The 25,354-nt window shown below is 42.2% G+C and overlaps 3 protein-coding genes and 1 long non-coding RNA gene across 9 annotated transcripts in view; 2 read left to right on the forward strand and 2 right to left on the reverse strand.

Moving 5' to 3' along the window:
• nrg2b (neuregulin 2b) overlaps positions 1 to 460 on the reverse strand; it is a 66,588-nt gene extending 66,128 nt beyond the window's left edge. For all 4 annotated transcript variants that reach the window (XM_008419831.3, XM_008419828.3, XM_008419830.3 and 1 more), the window contains exon 1: positions 49 to 460. In XM_008419831.3, coding sequence (XP_008418053.1) covers positions 49 to 460 — 412 coding nt within the window. The remainder of the gene's footprint in view (positions 1 to 48) is intronic.
• LOC145553091 (uncharacterized) overlaps positions 1 to 2,025 on the forward strand; it is a 29,912-nt gene extending 27,887 nt beyond the window's left edge. For both annotated transcript variants that reach the window (XR_014089282.1, XR_014089281.1), the window contains one exon: positions 89 to 2,025. This is a non-coding gene — a long non-coding RNA (uncharacterized LOC145553091). The remainder of the gene's footprint in view (positions 1 to 88) is intronic.
• A 601-nt stretch (positions 2,026 to 2,626) lies between these two features.
• Positions 2,627 to 12,171, forward strand: purab (purine-rich element binding protein Ab). Of its 2 annotated transcripts, none has more exons than XM_017307088.2 (3): positions 2,627 to 2,749; positions 4,103 to 4,250; positions 4,561 to 12,171. In XM_017307088.2, the coding sequence occupies exon 3, from the start codon at positions 4,642 to 4,644 to the stop codon at positions 5,485 to 5,487; it is 846 nt and encodes a 281-aa protein (XP_017162577.1). In that variant the 5' UTR covers positions 2,627 to 2,749; positions 4,103 to 4,250; positions 4,561 to 4,641; the 3' UTR covers positions 5,488 to 12,171. The 2 variants fall into 2 exon arrangements, with proteins under 2 accessions (XP_017162577.1, XP_017162578.1); XM_017307089.2 differs by having other exon boundaries at positions 4,566 to 12,171.
• Positions 12,172 to 16,234: 4,063 nt separating this feature from the next.
• The window catches only part of psd2 (pleckstrin and Sec7 domain containing 2), a 42,987-nt gene continuing 33,867 nt past the window's right edge, over positions 16,235 to 25,354 (reverse strand). The window contains exons 6-15 of the mRNA XM_008419836.3: positions 24,896 to 25,008; positions 24,719 to 24,777; positions 22,584 to 22,673; positions 22,430 to 22,473; positions 22,119 to 22,309; positions 21,949 to 22,019; positions 21,467 to 21,624; positions 20,673 to 20,817; positions 20,422 to 20,565; positions 16,235 to 19,367 (exon numbers count right to left, since the gene is read on the reverse strand). Coding sequence (XP_008418058.1) covers positions 19,152 to 19,367; positions 20,422 to 20,565; positions 20,673 to 20,817; positions 21,467 to 21,624; positions 21,949 to 22,019; positions 22,119 to 22,309; positions 22,430 to 22,473; positions 22,584 to 22,673; positions 24,719 to 24,777; positions 24,896 to 25,008 — 1,231 coding nt within the window. The 3' untranslated portion in view covers positions 16,235 to 19,151. The remainder of the gene's footprint in view (positions 19,368 to 20,421; positions 20,566 to 20,672; positions 20,818 to 21,466; positions 21,625 to 21,948; positions 22,020 to 22,118; positions 22,310 to 22,429; positions 22,474 to 22,583; positions 22,674 to 24,718; positions 24,778 to 24,895; positions 25,009 to 25,354) is intronic.

Genomic DNA, 25,354 nt, shown 5'->3' on the forward strand with positions numbered 1-25,354 from the left:
TGGTGTGAGTGTGTATGGTGGTGGTGGTGGGGGGGGAGTTAAACTTACCGCAGTCCTCGCACAGCACTCTCTCCACATTCTTCTTCAGTTCCGGCTCGCTGGCGTCCACGGGGGCGTAGGACGCCTTGAACACCAGAGGCTCGGCGGTCGGGTCCATGAAAAAGATGTACCTGTGGTCCTTCTCCACCGTGGTGCAGGGCGCCTCGGAGCCGAAGTCCCCGACGGTCACGAGCTGCTCCCTCTCGAGGCCGCCGCTGTTGACGGGCCACACATCCAGCACTCTGACATTCACGCTGTAGGGCTCGCTGGCGGAGACGTTCTCCGGGGAGGAGCGCACCTCGCCCTCGATGACCACGGCCGATCGGTACGCCTGGTCCTGGAGGGAGTTGAGACTCGGGGCGTAGCAGGCGAAGGAGACCCCGATGACCAGCATGGAGAGATGCACCGGATCCAGCCTCATGCCGTCAGCCTGTGCTGTGCTGCAGTGCTGCTGGGCGGCGGAGCGAGCTGGAGGAGAGAGACGGCGGCGGCGGCGGCAGCGGCAGCAAACGGGCTCCGGCAGGGCAGGCGGGGCAGAGCGACAGACGTCGTGGAAGTGTCCATGCCATCTGGGTCTGCCTCTGCTTTCCCCATACGGCTGCTGCTTGGCGTCGGATGGGGGGGTGATGGTACGGCGAGCCTAGGAACCGGAAACGGCCCGCTTCTGCATGCTTAAAAATGTGATTGCTGCATTCTCCTTCACCGACCACCCTCCCCTTCTTATCTCTCCCGGTTTTTCCCCCCCTTCCTGAAAGGCAAAACAAGACTCGTAAATTAGCCTCCTCTATGAGATCCAGGACTTGAAACCTCTCTCCCTCTTTCTCTCTCTGTGCTTCGCTCTCTCTCTCTCTCTCTCTCTCTCTCTCTCTCTCTCTCTCTCTCTCTCTCTTTCTCTTCAGCTAATAGGCTAGCATCGCATGGGTGGGCGCATTGCCTCTCTTGCGCGTACAGGGGGAATCACAAGGAATGATGCGCACTCCACGCACACGCACCTAAAAATAAAAAAATAAATAAAAATAAAACCCTGTAATCCCGCGTCTTTTCGCTCTTAAAGAGTTCCGCTGGTCCAAAAACAAACTAAAAGAAAAAAATAAAAATATGTAAAAAAAAAAATAAAAAAAAAAGAGAGGACAGGGGGAGGGGGGAGGGGGGGGACAGACGGACAGGATGAGATAGCAGCAGCAGCAGTTATCCGGTGAGGCGTTGCAACAGTAGCGCGCGCCCTCCATCCGCGTCCCCTGCGCCCCTCATCAAACGCGAGCGGCTGACGTGAGCAAACATCACCTGCCCTGTCACCGGCGTCGGCCCGCCACGTCCTGCACAAACAGCCTGACAACCGGGGCGAAACGCCGGGCCCTCCGCCACCACGGGGCCCGCCGGCGTGCGACCGTGCCCCCCGTTGTGGATCTCAGGGTATACCGTGGAGGGCGCGCGCAACAGACGAGCACACACACACACACACGTACGCACGCGCTGCGGATGGTTGTAAGGATGACTAACGCTGCGAAACTCTCTCAATGGATCCCCCGATGTGTGCGGAGGGGCTTCAGGACTTCATCTTTACGTTCCCGTCAGAAACACTCAAGCCCCCTCCATCTCTCTCTCTCTCTCTCTCTCTCTCTCTCTCTCTCTCTCTCTCTCTCTCTCTCTCTCTCTCTCTCTCTCTCTACAAGATGAGCACGCCCCGAAATACGCGAGTCACTGCAGTTCACTCCTTCAACAGGACTGGATGGCAACAGCTGTCACTGTCTGCGGCTGTGTTTCCGCTCCGCACGTGCCACTAATAAAATCCCCACTTTTCCAGCCAATCAGAAGTGGTTTGTTTATCCGAATTCATAAGGATTGTTGTAAAGTTGACCTCAAGTACAGGCCTCTCATCTCCCCCCCGTCATTGAAATATGCGGATCTCAACCAGACCACTGTCAAAGATAATTTATTTTAATAATTCGATACGAAAAGTGAATCTTACAGTCATAGTCCGAAAAAGACCCCCACCTCACCCAGCGCAATTTTGAGTAAATGTGCTTTTATTTTAAATTAGACATTTCTGAGAAAATGAATGTTGGATTTTCCTAAACTGTAAACCATTGTCATCCAAATCAACATAAACAAGACATTTGAAATTTAGAACGTGGAACATTTGTTATAAGGTTGTTCTTTTGTGAAAGTTAGAAAAAAAAAACTTTTTGTAAGATAAAATCTCTTCTGATATGAACCCAAAATTACGATTCATATATCATGGTTTAAAAATAATACTGTGATGATCTTCTGCCCAAGTCAATCACCAATTAAGTTAGATTTAGTTCTTTTGGACACCTTCTGATATTTTCTCACTTCCAAACATAAACTCGCATAAATGTGTTATTCGTTTCTAAAGAACAATCTGCCTCGGCATTTGTTTCTTCAAATAAAATAAAATAAAAAAACCTTCAATTTATGCACATTTGACTGTATTGACCCTCTTTTGCACCCGTATGTGCTAGGGTAACGCTAGCTCTCCTTCCTTTCCGTTTGCTGATATTTTACTGTTAACGTCAGTACGGTTACAGTGAAGGTTACAGACGCCGAGACTGCTAGAAATCTCCAAACTTTATCTAAGGAAACCCACAAATTACCAAATTGGAAATTCAAATTGTTAGTTTAGGGACAGAAACTCTTGGAATGTCTGTTTGGGGGGGAAAAAAAGAAAAAAAAAAGAATAAGATGTAGGGTAAGTTGGTGGGTAAACGGGAGCTAAAAGGTTTCAGTAGAAGCTAATTAAAGCTAAACCTAAAACGAATGCATTAGCTTTGCAATAGGATTCCTGTCAATGGTAAGTCACCAGCAAGAGAGATGACCTGGTTTGAAAAGAGAAGAAAAAGCACTATATAGAACACTATATTTAATAATATTAATTATGATATTAGCGCAATTTTCTGTTCTTTGATCTATGAAACTTTGACAATTGTCATAGACTAAAGCTAACTAAGGGATGTTTAACACAAAGTGTTAAGTACTTAAATTACACGTATTAATCAGTATCTTTGTGCAAACGCTGCTGTACTTGTTTGTACTTTTCGTCTCAATAAAATGCTACATGTTGCCTGTTTTATACAAACATCTTGAAATAAGCTCAGCCTTGTCAAATGTGGTTGGAGCAAATTGATAAAATGTGATTTCGCCACAAAACCACATTATATGTAAATATCCTGAGTAAAGAAAGAGGATGCTACAGATTTCATCAAGCGTGTAAAAACATCATCAGACGAAACAAACAAAACAGACTCTGTCCAATCAGATTCTCGGAGAAGTTTTTACTAATGTGAAAATGAAAGTTTCCAGGATTGTCAAAACTATAATGAGAAAAAGCAATCAAATCTGTTAATCAAATCTATTAGCTTATCTATAAAGTTACAGAGGAGGTGTTCTTGTTGATATAAAAGCTATAACGTTAGAGAGGCAACTGTTGCAGTCCATCAATCTGAAAAGGGCTGCAATGTCATTTTACAACGATTTGAAGTCCATCATAATATATTATATTTTGTTGCTTCATGGCCAGGTCATTGTTGAAAATGAGAATTTATTCCCAATCAACTTATATGGTAAACTTAAAGTTAAATAATAATAATAATAATAATAATAATAATAATAATAATAATAATAATAACTGTTTGGAGATCATTTTGCCTTGTTTTGCATCCATGAAACTTGGTAATAAACTCACCATGAGATCCAAAATACCCAATATATATATATATATATATATATATATATATATATATATATATATATATATATATATATATGAAAACGTCTGAGTACATAGACAATGTAAGATCACAAAAATTGGAAGTATTTAACTAACTAAACATATTCACAATTTGATTGATAAAACTTGTATAAAATGAAATAAATCGAGGTTGAAAAAATCCGTTTCCAACACAAAATATATTTATTAATGTTAGTAGCAGCGCAGTTCCCGCTTGCCAAGAATGACACAGCTAGAAGAAGACGGGAAAAAAAAAAAATCTGAGTGAAATAATTCATGATGTTCCGCAGCTCATCAGTTTTTTTCCCCCCGCAGACTCCCACGCGGACCACTCATTCACAAATTTCCTCTTCATCCCGCTCTGGATTCGCTTCCACTGGGATTGTGCGGGTTCACTGTCCGTGGTGCTGAACGCCCCGAACAGCTGTCCTTGGTGCTGAAACACCCACCCAATAACCACCAGGTAAGGCTTTGTCCGTGCTCTGCCTTTTATCGGATTTCAGAATGAGAACGAGGACAAAGAAAATTTCAGACACCAAAATACGAAGGCAGCACATATAACGAACCCCTCTGATTTCGTTAAGGCGATACTTTTACTGCAACGTTTCAGCTTGATTTTGACCAAAGCTAACTTTACTCCGCGGAATATGACTTTATTAAAAGCTAAAACGTCTGCTAAGTGTTGCGAAAGCAGCGTGTGTTTCTTGAACGCAGCACAGATTCCTGCTACTTTCTCTTTTTTTCCCCCCTGCCCTTCTGTCGTCTCGCGATAGAGCAGCGGAGCGGCTTGACGGGCAGTCGAGGTTGCAGCAGGCAGAGGGAGACAGTGGAAGGTAACGCAGGGAGGCAGCATCATGGCGGACAGAGACAGTGGCAGTGACCACGGAGGGCCCATCGCAGGCCCCGGCTCGCTGCCCCCGGGCGCGATGGGCGCCATGTCTCGGCTGCAGCACGACACCGAGGAGCTCGCCTCCAAGCGTGTCGACATCCAGAACAAGCGCTTCTACCTTGATGTGAAGCAGAATGTTAAAGGCCGCTTCCTAAAGATAGCCGAGGTCGGCGCTGGGGGAAACAAGAGCCGCCTCACGCTCTCCATGTCCGTGGCCGTGGAGTTCCGCGACTACCTCGGGGACTTTATCGAACATTACGCCCAGCTGGGCCCGACGAACCCGGACATGGTGCAGGATGAGCCGCGGCGGGCGCTGAAAAGCGAATTCCTGGTGCGGGAGAATCGGAAATATTACATGGATCTGAAAGAGAACCAGAGGGGGCGGTTCCTGAGGATCCGGCAGACCGTTAATCGGGGCCCCGGATTGGGAAGTGCGCAAGGCCAGACCATCGCTCTGCCGGCGCAGGGTCTCATCGAGTTCCGCGACGCTCTGGCCAAACTCATCGACGACTACGGCGTGGACGAGGAGCCGGCGGAGCTCCCGGAGGGCACCTCGCTCACGGTCGACAACAAGCGCTTCTTCTTCGACGTGGGATCCAACAAGTACGGCGTGTTCATGCGGGTGAGCGAGGTGAAGCCCACGTACCGGAACTCCATTACGGTGCCCTGCAAAGTGTGGTCCAAATTCGGCAACACCTTCTGTAAATACGCGGAGGAGATGCGGAAGATCCAGGAGCGGAGTAGAGAGAAGCGGGCCTCCGAACTGCTACCTGAGGGCCCGCACGGCGCGGACGACGGCGACGATGACTGACTGAGGATCTTAAAGAGGAGCCGAGGTGAACCAAGCAAAGTCGAAATCTGAACTGTGTGAGAGAAAGAGAGAGAAAGAGGAAGAGGGGGGGGGGGAACACACACACACACGAGACTTTTAAATGTAAAATAGATCGAGATTTTCCAAGGGAATCACCCCACACACACAACCTCCACAGACATGGCAGCACCTCTGCTGCCTCCTCGCTCATTTTACTGGATGTCACCCCACTTACCACCCATGTAACAGTAAGCCGCTGCTATCAAGGATCGAACTGTAAGATATGAACTGTTTCCTACTTGACTTAAACGACAATGAACAGAGTGTTTATAGTCTATCTCTATCGATGACAGATTTTGCACACGTCAAAGCTATTTCGAAAAGTAAATGTTTTCAAACTGCGATATATATGCTAAGATTTAATCAAAGTTAAAAAAAAAAGAAGAAAAAAACCACAGAGGTCTATTATATGAATCGATAGTCTTCATGTTGAATTAATATTTGACATCAGCACAAAGAGAATATAATGTATAATGGATTTTATGAAACCAAAATCAGAAACCAGAAGATGTAAAGTTTACTTATATGAAGAAAAAAAAAAAGGTACGCAGAATAAATATATAAAAAGCACTCTTATTGAATAAGAAGCACTACAGGCTTGTAAACACCTGTCAGCATGTGTGTAGGCTCATGCTTTGTAAAGAAGTTGGTGGAGTAGATAATGATTTGACTGGACGCATGGTCAGCTAACGACAGTATTTCTATCATGCAATCCTGGGAAAGGTTTGAGACAGAATTAAAAAGGCCCACTTGGTGGGTCGGGGGTTTGGGTGGGGGGTTCAGGGGCTCAAGCAAACAGGATAAAGCTGAGCTTCTCTATTGAATATCAACTCTTGCACCATGTCCATGTAAACCTAAAGGAGAAAAGTGCTAACTTAGATGTACTAATTATGATTTTGTGAATCAGCTGTAAAAAAGAAATCCTTATTAAGATACCCACGTTTTCAGTGGGTAACGTTTTTCTTTTTCTTCTTCTTCTTTTCTTATTTGTTACTTTGTTGCTCTTTCCTCTGGATGGGGTAGGGGAGGGGGATGCAAAAAAAATAAAAAGGTTAAAAGGTCCAGTTGTGGGAGCGCAAGACGCAGAAAACAAAACAAAAAACAAAGAAAGTGAGACGCGTCAGCGCGCGGCGAGGCAACAGCATCCTCTCTGACGTCATTACGACCCGTGCCTTATACACTCCACTCGTTTACGTGTTCTCACATGGATGGTCCGTGACCTCGACCGTTGTATGTTTTTATTTACGAGTGTTGTTAACAGTAGGCATATATATATATATATATATATATATATATATATATATATATATATATACATACTACTCACCGGTGGGGGAGGCTGCGGGTTGCTCGCCCCTGCGGTGCATGGAGCACGGCAACACCAAAAGTCAGCTGAGAGGGACATGAGGGATGGACAGATGCGGTGGTGGTGGGTGGTTGGAAAGGGTTGGGGGCCAATGAGATTTGAGGGGGTGCTCACTGTATTATGCCAGCAGGGAGCTCAGGAACCCCCTTGCTACACCCCGAGTGGTGTGGCATCTCGTAGACGTAGGAGAAAGAACCAAGAGATGGCTGCCCAAACTATATGCACCACGATGTTGACGAAAAAAAAAAAAGATGAAGAGCTGCCGGATGAGAGCAGATGGGAGTTGAGAGGTTTGCCCCATGCAGAGAGTGTGAGTGCAGTCCAGAGGATGCAGAGGCCTATCAACGGAGGGCCCAGGCAGTATCTATCTTTTCATGGTGCTACAGCCCTTGACCGGGTCCTCGGGACCCCTCGCCACTCATAACATGTCACTTTTGCATAATTAGTTTTATTTTTTTTTTCTTCTGTCTTCAGAGTTTATGTCTCCACGTATACATTGTCCAAAAACGTCTCGGGTTTCTCCTTCCCAGCAAAAGAAGAAGCCGCCTGGCTGATGTAGGACGTTTCATATTAGTGTGCAATATCGTGTACGTGCCAATGGTGGCATTGTATCAAGTGTACAGACTATTAAGAGGAAGAAAAAAAAAAAAAAAGAAGAAGAAGATGTACAGGCTGTGTGATTGGTAGATATTCGAAAGCATGAAGATAAAAGGTCGATGCTTCTGCGTTATATTTCCCAAATGTGAAGACTGCTCAAACTGACAAAACGTCGTAGTAAGGTCTCGTTTTCCTTTCCCATTCTGTAAAACCGGTCGGCTGCCTTGTCTGGGTTTTATTTTTGGTGCGCATACACTAGTTTAGTGTGTTTATGTGTCCTTCACCAATGAGATCGCCCCCTCCTCACTCCTCTTTGAATGCACACAATGCAGACACACAGCCGCCCCTATCCGTGTCAATGTTGGACCCCCCGTCCCCTCCGCGTTGGTCTCCGCTGGACTTCAACAGCTTCTTGAAGCCGGGGGTCCAGAGGTGGCTGACAGCACACATCCAGCCTCCCCCTGCTGAGGCCTCCTGTTGCTCTCTGAGTGTTTGGGAGGTCTCTAAAGTATGTTGAATGGTGTCTCGAACCGCACAAGGCCTCTTGTCACTAGGAGCCAGGAAAACTGTGTGTTTGGAGTGAGAGATTGTTGGGAACAGTCGATTGCAGGACAGGTGAAGTACAAACCAGCTTTGGCTTTTATTTTATTATTGGAAGCACTTTTGCTAGCTGATCAGCTAAAGCATGGACGGAGGGTGTTTCTGGTGGTTTCGGCGGTGAGGGTCACAGCATGTCCATCGGACTTGGCTTTCAGATTCTCCTATCCAGGTCCGGTCTCTTTGTGCTGCGACCAACTTAATAACTTAAAATTGAACGCTTAGATCACAATCAGATTTATGCAAAGCCAGTTGGCACACAGCGGCTAACTCAACTGATCCCGTCACGTGGCTGCGGAGCAACACAGACAGGCCGGAATAAAAAGCGTTGGGGGCGGGGGGGCAGCCGAGACGGCACCTCAGCTGCAGGACGACGACGGATCCGTTTCGATTTTTGTTTTAAAAAGGTGGATTTGTGTTTGATTCATCAGGCTTTTATCATCCGAGAGAGATACTTCTGATAACGCCACCTGTCTCATGTAAAGACATTTTGGCTCATGGAGAGAGAGAAAAAGAGAGAGACAGACGGTGAAAGGCCCGACGAAGCCTGGCACTGCCCTGCATCGGGCTTACCAGCAGCAGCCTTACAGATCCTAGCAGGACCTTTTTCTCTCTCTTGCAGAGATTATTTCATCTCCCCGGCTTGTGAATGATAAAAAAATTAATAAAACATCGATATTTATTGAACATGAGCCACCAATGACTGTGTGCCTGACAAAGCACATCTGAGGTCAGTCTGAGTTCATCCTGAGGGTCAAGACTCTCTGTTGTGATGCAGCACTCATCCTCCAAAGTACTCTCTCCTTAGCTTGATTAAATTTAGTTCATGCAACACACGGCTAACCCACAACCCTCCCCGCACCCCCGGCAGCCATTAACGAGAGGCTGAACCTGCTCAGACTTTATGAAACTTGCACTTTTTTCTTTCCGAAAGACCCCGACATGTATACCGTACCGGCCAGCGCCGCGGGGACAGTTGTGTTCTCGGCACAGCGGTTCTGTTATGAAACGTGACTCGGCCCCCACTTTTTTGGGTTGCAGTTCTGTCTTGGATTACGCGGCAAAAAGGAGGTGGAGGGGGACGCACATGGGATTTTTAAATTTTTTTTTGCTGATCGACTCTGGTTTCTTATTTCACGAGAGATCACGCAGTCTCAAAGCAAAAAAAAAAAAAAAAAAACCCGGAGTGACCTTGCAGCCATGTTGTTGCCCAGATTAGAGCTTTTTCTGAGCTGCAAAATGGTAGGCCGGCGTTTTATGTGCTGCTGTTTCTGTGTGTCAGTGGTCAGGCTGTGTGCTGAAGTTCAGTGTGCGCGAAGCTGTGAGCATTGATGAGGATGATGGGTTGATTAATTATACTCCAGGCGGCGTCGCAGCAGCCCTCTAACGTGGCGTTTTCCGGCCTTTTTGTGTTTATCGACCGCAGCGCCTCTTTGTCAAATGAGCTTTTTATTTTCTTGAAACATGCAATGCTTGTTGAGCAAAAACAGGAAAAGTTAAGGACTTGGCTTCCAGCTGGCTGTTGTTAAGATTGCAAAGTTGACTCCAGCTTTTGGTGCTTGTTGTCTGAACATCTCACACTTGGCCACGAGTAGGCGTGGGCCGACTGACGGGCCTAAAAACGTAAGGTTTTCAACCCGGAAGATTTTCCAGCTTCTGTTGTTTGATGTTTGAAGTACGACCCTAGAGAAAGTACCAGAGTGAATGTCTTTTGCTCCGTGGTACTGCCCCCACCCACACCTGTTGCTGTGCGCTGCCAGTTAGATGGTTTGAAAAAAAAAACCCCACCAAAACCAATTCAGCTGAGACAAACTAAACCTTGAAAAAAAGCTAAAATATTATGAGCAGTAAGCACTACTTTTATTTCTTAAGTCTTTCTATAAGAATCAAAATACCAGAGGATGGGAGAGTACCAAGATATGTACTCAAGTAAGAGCAGCACTACTTTAATGTATTTTTACTTGAGTAAAAAGCATTCAATCAAGAAGTTACTCTAGTAAAAAAAGGTATTTGGTAAAAAAGTCTATTAAAGTACTGAGTAAGTGTTCAAATTATCAGTCATTTGATATTTAAAAATTACGTCACCAGAGGGACTGAAATTTAAAGTTATGTGATTTTTTTTTTTTTAAAGACCAAACTGAAAATAATTCACCTCAATAACATAATTACAAAAAAAATTAAATCAGGTAAAACAAACATTTGTCCAAACAAAATTCTTTCAATTGAAAATTTATGAAACTTTAACAAGAACACAGGTGTGTTTGTGTGTTGAATTTTTGTTTTTCATTCAGCAGGTGGAAAATCCAGAAATTTTACTCAAGTAAAAGTAACAATACTTCATGATAAAGTTACTGAAGTAAAAATCACAAGTACAGCATATTAAGAATAGCTACTCCTAAAATAAATTTTTTTCCCCCAAAAAGTTACTCAAGTAAATGCAACCGAGTAAATGTAACTAGTTACCGCCCAACTTTAATACTAATGGATAACGAAAATACATTGATTACAATTACTGTAATCAATATAGCACTTTTGCAGAACTAGAGATATTGGCTGCATTTTTTAAAAATGAAACCAATCAGATCGTCTCTCTGACTGAAATCTGGCACTAACGACATTTCTACTGAAAGCCCATCATCTTTTGCCGGCCCATGCCTACTAACAACAGACTTCCAAATCAGAACAAATAAAAAAACACGTGCAGGTGGCGGCGACTTGCTTCTGCAAAAAAAAAAAAAAAAGTTCTGAAAGAAACAAAACCTTCCAACAAGGTGTTCCCCCCCCACAGCTAAATGTTCTTTGTTGTTGTTTTTGCTTATGGAGTTCCGGTGAACAATCAAAAAGACAATAAATAAATAAAAATTCCAGCCAATCGCAGCCTCTCGTCAAAGCCAAGCACTCTGTGTGACTCATCACAAAACCACTGACAGGTGTGGATGGGGGGGCGAGGGGGCGATGTGGAGAAGGGGTTGGAGGTGTAAGGTGTGTTGGGGGGGTTGGGTCCATTCAGCACGTCTTCAGTTTGCACACGCACGCACAAAGCAGTAGGGTCCATGATGTCTGCAGACTGTACAGGCTACTGTTGTGTATAGTTGTAGAGACGTTCCTTCGAGTATCGCGACGCTGTTAGGAACGACTTGACCCCCGTTTGGGTGTGGGGGGAGAGAAGGGGGGGTGAAGAGGGGTCAGGGGGGTCAATGCACAATGAACATATCCCATGACACCGTTTGATCCCTTTACCCATCCCCATATGAGATATGTTGTATCTTTCAAAAATATTTTATCTGTGGCGTGCGTGAGCGTGCGTGAGCGTGCGCGTGGGTGTATGTGTGTATATAAATATATATATATATATGGTTTGTTATATATGATGCTCCTCCTTTCAGAAAATATAACATGTAAACAGGAAAAACATCTTGCTGTTTTTTTCCTTTGTATTTTATACTTACAGAAAGCATTGAATAAAAACGGATACTTGCACTTTAGATATATTAAGAAAAAGGAAAAAAAATCTGCATATTATTTTTGATAGGGATCTCACATTTAAAGAGTATAAAATTACAGGCTTTGTGACTATTGCTGGACAGAGATGTATTGAGTTCTACTTACTGAAGTATATTTTGTCTGTGTGTCAGAAGGTTTACTAAAGTAAATTGCATGATAAAGTAGTGCTACACCAATTATTGTTCTGATTTTTTTCTTTAGTTGGTATTAAAAAAAAAAGAAGAAAAAATGTCTGAAAACTGTGATAACAACCCTCTTGTATCATGTTTAACCTCTCCTCACCCGTTCTAGGATATTTCTTACTGAAATATGGCCTTTCCCTGACTACATGACGATGGTGCTTACTTTGGCTTTTGACATCAAGCTCATCCCATTCATCTCAACATCATCACACCTCGCGTCCTCTCACACGCACACACACCGTTACTTTCTGTTATGTACTCTCACAACCTTATTAAATTTCTGTTGATGGCAAACATTTGCTGTTTGTTTTCAATGTTTTTTGGGAGCCTTGTTGTCTGAAAAATGACTAATCGCGCAATAAAATGTCATTCCACGTGTCCCCGTCTCCGCACGACTGTCTCGACTCTACGGCTGTCCGCTCACACGGATTGCCTTTGTGTACATAAACTGTTCACAGTGTTGCTTTTGGAGGGGGGTGGGGGGGGGTTGCGGGATTTCTCCAGGTGAGGATCTGTTGAAGCATCGTGTGCAGTCAATATCTTATCTGCGGTGGGTAACGCGGCATCGTTGTTTGGTGTCCGTCTACATTAGTGTGTGCCTTCAGGATTTCACGGCTGTGTCTGTGATTTTTTTTTTTCTTCTAATCAAAATCACTGATTCTGAGGTGTAACTTTAGAAATATTTGCAAATAATTTTGTGACATTTTTTTCCCTTACAAAAAAGATAAAAAAGAAAATATCAAGCAGCCTGGATACAAAAAAATTTTTTTTTATTCTTTAAATAACTTCAATAGCTTGATTTTTGTTTACCAGTCATATCGATCATAGACTATAACTTGTCATCAGGTAAGGATGTGGCAGCAGGGTCGTAGAAGTAAGAAAGAAATACTGCCACCTGCAGGTGGGAGTTAGCAATTGGCATTTTTGCAATTAACTCAATTATTAAGAAGTAGCATAAAACAATGTGCGCATTAGTTTTCCGTAAATTTCTACAATTGTGGATTGTAGCACTTGACCTATGTACATTGGATGGTTATTCACAATGACACTGATCATTTTCTTTTACATGATAACTCTAGGTAGGAAGTGGTGCACCACCGGCGATCATCCTGTGTGAAACACACTGAGAACAGAACATGTTCCGGTCAGAATAAAGGTCTGAAAATCGAGATATCATAGAACTTCAAGTGAGAATGTTTTATTTTATTTTATTTTATTTTCACAACACGTTATAAATCAGACAGTTACTCACAGAACACGTTTTCACATGGGACGATAATTGGTGGCGCACAACCTCTTGCCCTCTTTTACCAGGTAAACACTTGATTCATGGTAAATACAGCCTACTGCACACATAGCAACAGGTTAACAGTTCATACATAGGTATTGGCATTGTTAGTATTATTCAAGTTTTGACGTAGTCGAGACCAGAGTTCTTTAATATGGTAAAAGTCTGCCTTGTTGCTAACAGTTAGCCTCCAACTAATCTGCATTTACACCAAAAGATGATGCTCAGAGTCTTATCCCCTGCAGGTGAGACATTGACTGCTAAACAGAACATCTCTTCAAACAATCCTATGCTACACCTTTAAGAAGGGAAATGTGCTGCAAATGTCCAGCTAAGTTGGACTGGTTGAGGGTTCCTCAGCTCTGACCCCTCTCCAATATCACGTTTAACACAGTGATGCGGACATGTGTGCTTTTAATTTTCACCCGGGAAATCAAAGGCAGAGTGTCACATTGTCACCACAGCAGGACAGCGGACACACTGTTGACAGAGCGGTATCATCCAGGAGAAGAGAGGACTTTTCTCCCTGCAACAGGTCAGTGCAGCAAAAGCAATTAAAGCCACACGGACTGTCAGCAAATTCCAACTGTATTTTTGCTTTTTTTTCCCCCCAGCTATTTTGACCACTTCTCCTTTTCTGCAAATAAATACTACATTTTTGCTTGGAATTTCGGAGACACGTTGTCAGTAGTTCATAGGATAAAAGAACAATGTTCATTTTACTCAAACATTTACCTATAGAAAGTAAAACCTGAGAAACTGATAATTTTAAGAGGTCTCTTAATTTTTTCCATAGCTGTAGCTCTATTGCTTCCCTGTTTTATTAAAAGCTATTAGAACATATTCATGAATATCATACCTTGCATAATTAAATAACACAAGTGCAGTTACTTTTACTAAATCACTAGCCCACAATGCTAAAGATGACCAGAAATTAGCCTTAGCCTACTTTAAATGACTTTTACACCTGGATTTATGCTACAGGTTAACAATTGCATGGCAGTGATATAATGCTTTAGTTACTTAATGTTTGTTGAGTTTAAAAAGGAATAAACAAGTTGTACTTGCCCTCTGCTGGCTTGTATGGGACAAATATTGAGCGAAAGACATGTTGGTGAAGCAACTTAAAATAAAAAAATACAATGACACATCTTGACACTGAATGAAGTATTACAACCTCAGCTCTCACTAATATTTTTTGACACCCAACTATATTTTCTTTCATATTTGAAAATGAATTTCATTTTTTTCCTACTCATTACCAAACTCAATAAGCAAATTACTTAGTAAAATGCAATTTTTTACAGCTTCATTTGAGCATACTCTTACACTTGAAAGACTGAGTTTTATAAGTAATTTACTTCAAGTTGATAAATGATTGAAGAAAAACTAGCGAAAGAGCAAATACAGTAATTAAGCCACTCGATGGCTTCACGACCTTCTCAGCGGCGACTTGAGCGCTAGCTAACTACACTAGCCAACAAGAGAAGCTAGCTAGCTAACCCCGCCGAACTATCTGGAGCGCGAGGTGCATTGTGGGTAATGTAGGCGACAGGTTAGGCAAGTGAGTAATGTGCAGTTATAAATCTCAAAACGAATATCTCTGGTTTGCTACATGATAAATTAAGTAGACTGTGTAGGAGTAATAAATGTCTTTACACCAGTTGCTATTTTCTACTCTTTTTCCTGTTTTAGTTATTTTCTGGGGCAAATCTTACTAAACTCTGGAATTATTCTGGAAGCTCATTTTAAGAGTCAAACTTTCTTTCAAATTTAGGAGCCAAACTGTGAAGGGAAAACAAGCTTTTAAAGGAGTATTTAAAAAGCAAAAAGAGGGAGAACATAGCTCGTTTATTACAATTTCAGCTCTGAGAAAGAACCAGAGCAACTTGAACTGTCTGCTCGATCACTATGTAGCACACTCGGTGGGATTCTCTGATGTCAACCCATTTGTTTTGTAATGGATTAAGGTCCAGGTATGCTGTCTGCTTCATAGCATTAATCTGATTGTTCCAGAACCAACCTGCCACCATCATCCCATAAGCGATAAATGAGCCAGGTCAACACTAGGCAGCTGCAGACGTTTCCCTGATCACCTTGGAGACGACTGTCAGCCGAGTCTTTACTGTTTTGGCTCTTTGATAGTTTTCTTTTTCCCTTGAAGTCCCTGTGACTTTCATTTTAAAGCATTTTATACAATCTGTGTGCTTCACTGTATGTTTTCCTCTCTCCAATTAACTGTTTAATCAGCATCCAGTGTTCACTGAACAATATTTGGAGCGAGCCTTACAGACTCTATAACCAGCCAAAGATTTGCAAAATTAAAGGTATTAAATAATAATTATAAACACCTGTTTCAAACCACATTTTTTCACAAAATGAGTGATTCCCAGATTGAACCCCATGCTGCTGTCGTGAACACGCTCCGTTTGATTCATGATTCAGTGACACAGAAACAGCAGTCGTTTGGTTTTCTATTACTCTTCTGCATTGAGTAGTACATTAATCACTTTGTGGAAATTCAATTTATATAGAAAACAAAATAAAAATAAAAAAATCAGTGATGTTGGAGTGCTGTTATTGTTTTAAACAACTTTGGGTGCACAACTGACTTTGTTATGGATTTTCTTATATGCATATTTTAACAGTTTGGAAGAGGTTGAGTATTGCTGAAATATTTACATAATCTGTATCTTTGAGGAAAGTGATTACAAATTCTTTGAATTATATTGTGTGGAATTACTTTACAATTGTGTGTAAATATGTTAAAATATGTTTTAAATACACTGCTATATGTATGAATTATGTGAAACTATTTCCAAAATGAAGTGAATGGATTTGATATGTCAATGTCTGACGAGCAGCTTTATATATAAGGATAGAATATTTTTACTTCAAATTCAAATGAAATATCCTAGTATTTATTTTAAATCTAAAACTAAAAAAAAAAAAAAATTCTGTAAGATTTTTAACTAATGGTATCCCATATAATGTATTATTTTTGTGCGTAACCATGATTCAACCACTTACCAATTCTCACATCGTTTCCTAAACAATAAAACAAATCAGATTCTAATAAATTCTAAACATATTTCAGTAATCTAATAATCTGCTTTGCTCTGTGTTGGCGGTAATAAAGTCAAGCCCCAGTCGTCTGTATAAAAGCTTACTTTATGAAGCACAGACTAAATATTCAGTAAATATGTCCTTTACATAGTATGCGCATTCTGTCAAAAAGTTCAAATATACAAACGAAACAAAAAAAAGACAGGTCAAATTCTGACACCAACGTGCCAAAGTTATCAGTTTTTTTTCTTCTTCTTCTTCTTTAAATAAAACAAAAACAATCCACTTTTTATTTTGTCACAACCTTATTTTACAGCACAGGCCTACCCTAGAACCTAGAACACGAGGAATCGAAGATTAGCACGACAGCCAGACAAAGCGACTACGCCGGGGAAGCCTCCCTGTAACGAAGCGGCTCTTTTTAGCCAAACGGCTTTAAAAACGGGTAGTTCCTGCTTCGGAAACACGGCTCTTCTTCAGCGACTTATTTGTTTTCAGTCTGAAAGAGAATCCAGGTTATCCAGCCAAAGTCCCAAACGAGGATCCCGGACTAAGCCAAACCTGGTCCTCCAAAGGGGCGGAGGCGTCCAGATCGTACGGTCAGCGTTTCCAACGTGAACCGCATCCGGGTCAAGTGAGTGGATACTGAAGTTACTGGTCTACAGTTGTGTCATAACAGTTACGTTGGGTGGGGGAGAAAAAAAAAACATGTTTGTGTGTGATTGAGGGAGCTTAGGCTCAGTCAATTAAGGTGCTCACAAACAGATGTACTAGCGCATCTCCTGTTCCAACCACCGTCGTCTTCTTCCAGGAAATTCAGGTCCATTGGGTTGATTTTTATCTCTTGGTTTGGGAGAAAAAAAACAAAAAACACTCGAGCCGTAGATCTGCCTTGCCTGTTCTTGGTCTCTACTGAGAAACTTAAGCTAGTCCCTTTTTCCTAGAAGTCGCTTCACACCAACGTGAAAAGTGTTTTGATGGCCACCGGTTGCCGGATACCGATGGGCTTATCGACTTAGAAACACGAAAACGGAGCAGTCCCGCTGCTCTGCTCTACAAATCGGCCAGTTTTTCGTTTCCCCGAAGTGAGACATCAGCTTCCGTTGGTGCTGGATACTGGAAACAAGCCAGAGAAAGTTATGACGGGCCCGTGTGACAGGTGATGGATCCAAGGGGGTGATAGTACATGTTCAGTCTCAAAGATGAAGGCCGGAGAGGCTCTGGAGAGACCCAGGCCTGATTGTGTCGGTGGGAAGCCAAATACGCTCAATCAGCTCGTCGTACGATGACGAGACCCGGGTATTTTTTATTTTTTTATTCTTCAGCTGCTTTTAGCTTCAATATCCCAACTGGAACACATTAACACACCACGGCCAACGTAACCTGCATCGCCCACACCTTCCTGTCCTGCTCTTGTAACAGCCAGGCATATTCTGTTGCATCGCCAAGCCAAAGCGTTTCCATCTCTTGAACTTTTCCACATCTTGTCACGTCACAGCAACAAACCTAAACGTGTTTAATTGGAGTTTTATGTGGTCAATCAATTTTGTGCGACCACAATTTGAGGTAAATTACAACAAAACTACCACTTTTAAATGAAAATCTGCTTACTAAAGTGTTAGACGCTGCACGAAGTTTTCTGGTTTCTCTCTGTCGTCTTGGTAACTAAGACTGTCTCCTCTCGTACTCTAAATCCACCACTGTTTTTAATTGCTGTATTAAAACTAAGCTGAATACAGCAACTGTTTTCAAATGCAGACTGACCTACATCCCGTTTTTATTGCTGGGAACGGACGAAATGTTTCCAGTTTTCCTCAGTAGAGTCCAAAAATATTAAGCGTAACTTTCTTCTAACAAGGGAATAAATATGCCCAACAACAATTTGAAGTATTTATAATCTGGTTTCTACAAAATAAATAAGTGAATAAAATTTTATTTAGCTAAAAATACTTCATGCTTAGTTTATTGTCGAGTAGGTAAAAAAAAAAGAAGAAATATTAGATTTCAGAACATCGTTTACCGCCCTCTTCCCAAATAGGCACAAAACGCATCGTGATTTATCAGAGGCAATCCAGACGACCCGCACTGACGTTTGTGATGCGACAAAATGCTAAAACATTCAAGAGCGTTGCCGACTTGTTTCTGTTCAGTTGGGACAGAATCGCAGCAGTGACAGGACAACGCAGACAACAGCTCGGAGGGTCTTTCTATCTGACCAGCACTTTTCGAAACCCGCTTTTGTTTCCTGAAAAAGTGAAAAATATGAAACAAATGTTAGTGTTTTGGGCAGTTTAAGCAGTCGTTTGATCTCTCTGAGTCAAGGTGCCCTTCAGTAAGGCACTAAACCTCCAGCAGCTCACTAGGAACAGTTTTACCCATTTTACACCCTGCAAAGAGACGTACAAAAAAAAACAACTTCTGGACACAGGACGACAAACCTTCTCTGGGCTAAATAAAGTCAAATAAATAAATAAATATGATAATTAGGGACTTTATCCTTCTGAGTTAACACTACACACTCTCCTCGTACTGTAGGTCCATTCGCTACACGTGCCTGGATGAGTCCAGATGAGTGAAAACGGTCCAATGCTACAGCAGCACGGTGCCTGCCTCGCTACACCCACCGACTCACTTCAGGACCGAAGCACAAGGTCAGGAAGGAAAAACCAGACGGTTCCGACTTGCTTTCTGACTTACTCAAACCACTTGAAGTTCTTCTCCGAGCTAATGGCACTTCGACTAGACAACTGCCCAACTCTGAGATGATAAAAAGTAATACTGACGGTGCTGCTTCGAAGCAGAGATCACAGTTTGGATCGCTCCGAATGTGCGACAACAGGAGCTGAGAGAACGAAGGGTTCAGCAGCTTCCCTCAACTATTGCTCAAGGTCAGGATATTCATCAGGTTTAATAACATCTGGGAGGGAGCGGGGCGGTTCGCCGGGAGGACGGCGGGAAGGGGAGGGGAAGATCCGAGGAGCCACGAAACGCGACAGGCTTGTGACTAAACAGTGCATCCAGGGAGCTTCCCGTTCTGGCTGGAGTGGGACAAGCTGATGGACGGGGAGGAGCGCGTCTTCCGCAGGAGGCACTCTCGACCCGCCACGGTAGCGTCCGACATCATCCCGCCGAGAACGCTGGCCTCGATCTTCTCCAGGTCGTCCGTCTCGGCGCGGATTTTGGCCTGCAGGAGGCTGACGTACGTCTCGTAGCGAGTTTTCTGCTCAGAGACAGGGCAGGGGGAGAGGAGAGGGTTCAGAAATGATCAAAATCATTCATCTTAAAGCTACAGTAGCTTATAATATCAGACAAATAATCTGTGAAGAATTCAGATGTTTAAGAGAATAAAACAGCGTCATGAAGGTCATAACATGGTCAATTCTGCTGGAAAATAAATTACCTCAGCAATTATTGCGATGATAAACTATAATCTTGTTCTGAGATCATTTTCAACTGATGTATTGATAATGGCTTAATAATGCAAGTTTTCCCTCTCTAAAACTAATACATTTTAATTTTGTAAAGAATTTTAACACTAAAACTGGACGATACTTTAAATATCTGAGACGAATAAAACACAACAACCAAACAAAACTTGGATCCACACACGACTGAAACCATAAATAAAATGGATCAGGATGTCTGCAAACAAAACTGACCTTCAAAGAATATGAATCCAAACAAAAAAATGAAAAATTTATGATGCGATTAAAATGCCCAGAAACAGGAAGGGAGAAAGATGTTCAGTTTAAAGCAGTTTAAAAAAATGCAGTCCAATTGTTTAGATTCAAGTAAAGTAATTTTTTTTTATCACATTGGTTAAACTAAAAACAAAACAAAAAAAACAAAAGAAAAAACAACACTTGTCCTGAAACATGTGGACATCCAGATCTACAATGGAACGGTTTAAACATTTTATTTATGAGTAAAGAAATATGTTGTAGCTGTAATTAAAGCAAAACACAGTTCTGCATAGTACCGACCCAGGAGGACACACTCTTAGATTTATTTCTCTTAAATTCATTTTCTTCTATTTAAGGTTGAAAATTATGTTATTTTTCTTCCACTTCCCAGTCGTGTGCCGCCCCGTGTTGATCTACGACCTAAAATTAATCGAAGTTCGTGGCTAAAGGATGACAAAATGTTAAACCAATACGTTTCAAGGCGCTCCGGATAACCCGAGATTGTCGCTGATCAAATAATAACAGAAATCTCAGTGGTTCCTGTTTGCTGAAGCTGATCAAACATGGATGAGCGCCACAGGAAGCCGGTACCTCGTACGTGAGGTAGTGCTCTTTGAGCCGGTACTCCTCCCAGTCGCGGCCCTTTGGGTCGCCCGACGGCTGCAGCTTCCTGTGCTCCTCCAGCTCCAAACTCGTCTTCTTCAGCTTGTTCTCGTGACTCAGCAGCTGCTCCTCCTGCACCAACCAAAGACGGCCCGAAAAAACAAAACAAGACAAAAACAAAAATCACTCAGAAATTAGCTGCTGAAAGCTGTGTTTCAAACAAAGTAGCTACTTTGTACCTGGTTCAGTCTGGTGGACGAGGACGGCAGGATGGGCCGGCAGAATTTCTTCATGGATCCGATTGCGGCGGGAAAAGCCGGGGCGGAGAACAGCGCCGCCACCAGGTTTATCCGGAAGATCCAGGACATCATCTCCTCCTCACTCCTGCAGAGAGAACGGAGAATAAAAACGACCCGACCGGTATTGGATCAGCAGCACCAGATTTTAGAAGCTTTTTCTCAGGCATAAAAAAAAAAAATAAGGGTGGACTGATCCACTTTGTTCAGTTCCGATGCCGATATCTGATACAGATCCGTTACAGAAAAACAGCTAAATTGACTCTTTTTTTTAAAAGCAGACATAAATGCACCGATTTAAAAAAATTATTTGATAAGCTTTGTCAAATATTTAAAAACAACTTTAATTTGTCCAGCTATAAAATGTAAAATAAATAAACTGAAACAACAGGTTGTCTATTTTGGTCAAACATGTAAAAATAAAAAGCATCAAACTTTCTTTCAAATGGTTTAGAAAGTTCAATTAGGAATTCCAAATATAACGTAAAAATAACTAATAAATCATGACGTCGCTCAGAGCACCAAGCATAGAATTAGACTGAATAGATCTGTCCTTATTAGAAGGATTGTCATCAACATCCGAACTAGAACTTTTTTAATATCAGGACCGATACAGATATTACTATCAGATCTCTAAAGCAACTCCTCTGATCTGGTGATAATTATTTTAACATTCATTAATATCAACACGTTAGTCCCTGCAGATGTCTTAGTTTCCTGTCTGAGTTGTTTCTTACGGGGCCTGCAGCAGAAAGACTCTCCAGTCTGAAGTTTTCAGTTTCAGCACGTGGGGCTTCTTGCTGTAGTCGGTGGCACGAGTGGCTAGAGCGTGATGAATCCTCACGGCGTTCTTCAGGTCCGCCTCGGAAATGTCACTGTCCGGTCTGTACTCATCCTGTTGAAAAACAGAAAAAGGAAAATCAATTTAATAATGAAGTTTTTTTGTAAAGTAAATCTACCAGCTTTACTTGGAAGTCAAACAACTGAACATGTGGTCAGTGCAGCTTTCCAGCCACCAGAGGGAGACATACACACACCATGCCTCCCCGTCTCTCACACACACACACACACACACACACACACACACACACACACACACACACACACACACACACACACACACACACACACCGCAGCAGCTCGCAGCATCCAAGCACGGCTGTCGCTGCGGTGGTGGATGTGTTTCTATGGCAACGGAGCAGAGGAAGAGATCTGGTACCTTCTGGAGATATAAGATCATCCCCTTTAGGACCGCGTAGAACTTTTTCCAGCCCCGCCGCCCCTTCGGAGCTGGAAGAGAAACAAACTAGAGTAAAAATCGGTTTCACTGAACGGTCAGTGGATGTAGTTGTTTTTTCGGTTCGCCGGTCGGTTCGTGGGTGCTCTCACTTCTTTTGCCGTCCATGTCGGCGTCACTCTTGCGCGTCAGCACCCCGTGTTTGTAGGTGACGGCATTCAGCTGAACGGGAATGGCGATGAAGGGGTTAGTGCCGTCCGTCACCCTGGCAACACGCTTGCTCCCCCCCTCACACTGGTCCTCCACTAATTCTGACAGACTCTTCCTGAGCTCCTCCTCCTCACTGCGTGCACACACACACACACACACACACACAGACGGAGATAAAAACACCAAGAAGCAAAAAATGTAAAATTAAAATAAGATACATAGTCCAAAAAATACTTCTAAAAGGTGAACTCACATTGCCCACTCCAGCTTTTCGTTCTTGATTGAGTTATACAAGACCTGTGACACAGACAGGAGGAAAATAAATCCATTTTCATCTCCACTTGTTTCAGTTTCAGTTCTGCTGGGAAAGATAATAATAAATAAAGAGAAATAAGAGCTTATTGTACCTTTAATAATTCTTTAGGGAAGTCATTGTCGTTGTTGAGGCCATCTAGGTTACTAATAAACTGCTGGCAAGACATTTTCTTCCCAATGTTCTGAGGACAGGAGGAAAAGCAACGTAGCAGCTTGAGTCAATAAAGTTTTGTTTTGAAGAGTCATTTTTTCAGCCGTAATAAAGGTCAGATCAGTAGGAATATATGTGAAAATGTGAAGATAATGCATTTCCTGTCGTTCGTTTTTTTCCTTTAACTTGGTTGCAGTTTCACAGCTCCCCCACTGGGTGGCAGTGTTAAGCTGCTAGAGTACAGCAGCGCCTCTGCTTTCATAAGAGGTTAGCTAGCAGCTACCTACCGCAGAGGAAGTGTTGGCAAGTAATTACGGTCCAACATTAGTGTAGGATAAAAGAGAGAGAGAGCTGCAGTCAAACTATCTGAATGAATACAAATGAAAAAATAGATATCAGGTAACAATGCTGCTGTTTTTAAAGAAATTGATAGGAGATTTGAATGGATTCAAACTCAGTTTTAGGTATTTAGTTATTACAATAACTGGCACTCTGGTTTATTGGTAAAACGCAGTAAGTAAGATAACTTGTTTGTCAAATTCTAAAATAAAACTACTAATTCCAACATGGGTATATTTAATTATATATAGGCTTTGCTGTAAGCTATGAAGTTTAAAAATATTTCACTATAATGCAACGTCTGCAAAAAATATATTCATTTGTTGTTACTGTAGTATAATCTCTGAACATTTTAGAAAATGAAACTTTTGATTTGACCAGATTTATTTTAGTGGGGAAAAAACAAATTAATAAAAAGCAAAACAAAATGACCAGTTTTGAATCCCTCCTGTTAAAACTTTAAATTCACCAGCAGGACAACACTTTGTCTCATATTTCACAAGTTCCAGTGAAGGTTAGCAAAGTCCTCACTTGTGATAGATGAATATTTGATCCTCACTCTCTTTTCTACATGGCATCAAATGGTTGCTATGGATACGTAGTTCTCCAACAGTAAGTCCTAAAATGTCCTCACTGTGCATATTTAACAGAATCCAGTCTTTGAGGACTGTCCTCTGTCACCATCATGTGTTGGACTTTGTTCTATTATGTATCCACATTTCTTTCATTTACAGTCGTCTTTAGCTGTTTATTTGCAGCTTCCTGTGTTATTTTGCCTAGAACAGATAATATGTGTTTTCTTAATGTTTCGGACTTTCCCCTGTCTCATGCTGGGTTTGGATTTTCTCAAGTTTAGATGTGTTTGTCTATAGTTTACCAGCTTCTGGTCTGTTCTGCAAAACCCCCCAAAATATCACCACGTATTTTTGGTTTAGCTTCTAGTTTAATATCTTAGTACACTTGAAATAAGACGAAACCAACTTCCAAGTAACTTTTTAGGAAGAAAATGGCTTGTTCAAATTATTTCACGTATTACAAGACATTTTTTCCAAAATATGAATGAAATAATACTTTTTCATTGATATTAAGGAATTACTGACATAACAAGCTCTTAAATTTTGCTAGAAAGTTACTTGTGGGTTAGTTTTGTCCTATTTCAAGACAAAAATTCAATAAAAGAAGAACTTATTTTATTGCTTTTCACACGTCTTTACTGGGGGACAAAAACCAAATGTGAGCTGTGCCGTTTTAGCTGGTAAAAGGAGGGCAACGGGTCTACAGGGAGATTGTTAGTTGGTAAGCATACTCACCACCTGCAGGGGCAGAGAGAGACCAGGGGCCAGATTTGGTTAGCAGGGGGAAGGGTTTGAAAAGGAGGAAAGGGAATTGAAAAGACAGAAAGGATATTAGTTAATACTGCTAGTGAGGGTAGAAGTGAAGTGAAGAGCAGGGCCAAGGAGAGGCAAACTGTGAACTGACAGCGCTCCAGTTTTCACACCGCACACAGGAGACGGTTCCATTAGACGAGACATAAGCAGGTCATAAAGTAGGCCGAGGAGGAGAGAGTGAAACAGCAAAAAGGACAGACGGGTAGAAAAATAAAGAAATGCAGAAAACTCGTCAAAGACGTGCCGTCCTGACGGTAAGTCACCTCAGATATTTTGCATCACGTTTGAAGAAGACTTTATAAATTAGAAATCAGCAAAAATGTAGAGGCGGGAAGACGACGGTGCTTACATGTCCATGTAAATCAGTGTTGAGTAGCATTAGCGCACAGGTCAATGTGTGGGCTCCATCTGCAAAAAGACGAAGAAGAAGAAGGTCGATGTCGGAGGGATCGAAATGAGCTGAATTGCTCTGTAAGTAAAATGAGGCAAATCCTGAACGTGTTTAATGAGGCGGGTTGAGTCAAACCTTCAGAGGTGGACGTCAGTGGGTTGCAGTGACAGTAGCGTCTGGAGAAATGGACGAGGACCCGCTCTCTTTCCTGAGTTTCTCCCATCAGTGGAAAGGCCTTTAAGAAGTTTCTGTAACACAAAAACAGTTCAATAAAACGAGAACTGATGTTGATTTGTTCTAGTTTCAATAATGAGAACTACGACCGCTGTTACCATGAGCTGAAAATCCTACGTCACGTCTTATATACTGTAGGGCTGAAATTATTAATCGGATTAATTGTGATTAATCGATTACTGAAACATTCGTCAACTAATTTAGTAATCAATCGCTATAGACTCTTAAAAAAAGAAGGACATTCAAAGCAGTGATTAAGCCAAAGCTGTACAAAATATACATACATTTTGTATTTAGGGTAAAAAAAATAAAAAATCTTTGTCTGTAAATATGTTTTTGCCAAAACTCCTCAAGTAGCTT

Source organism: Poecilia reticulata, chromosome 10 (assembly GCF_904066995.2).
Source record: "Poecilia reticulata chromosome 10, P_reticulata-male-v2, whole genome shotgun sequence".
Classification (NCBI taxonomy): Eukaryota; Metazoa; Chordata; class Actinopteri; order Cyprinodontiformes; family Poeciliidae; genus Poecilia; species Poecilia reticulata.

Bases quoted from the DNA above. Each gene is read 5' to 3' on its own strand.
- purab (XM_017307088.2), top strand. From the start codon at position 4,642: ATGGCGGACAGAGACAGTGGCAGTGACCACGGAGGGCCCATCGCAGGC.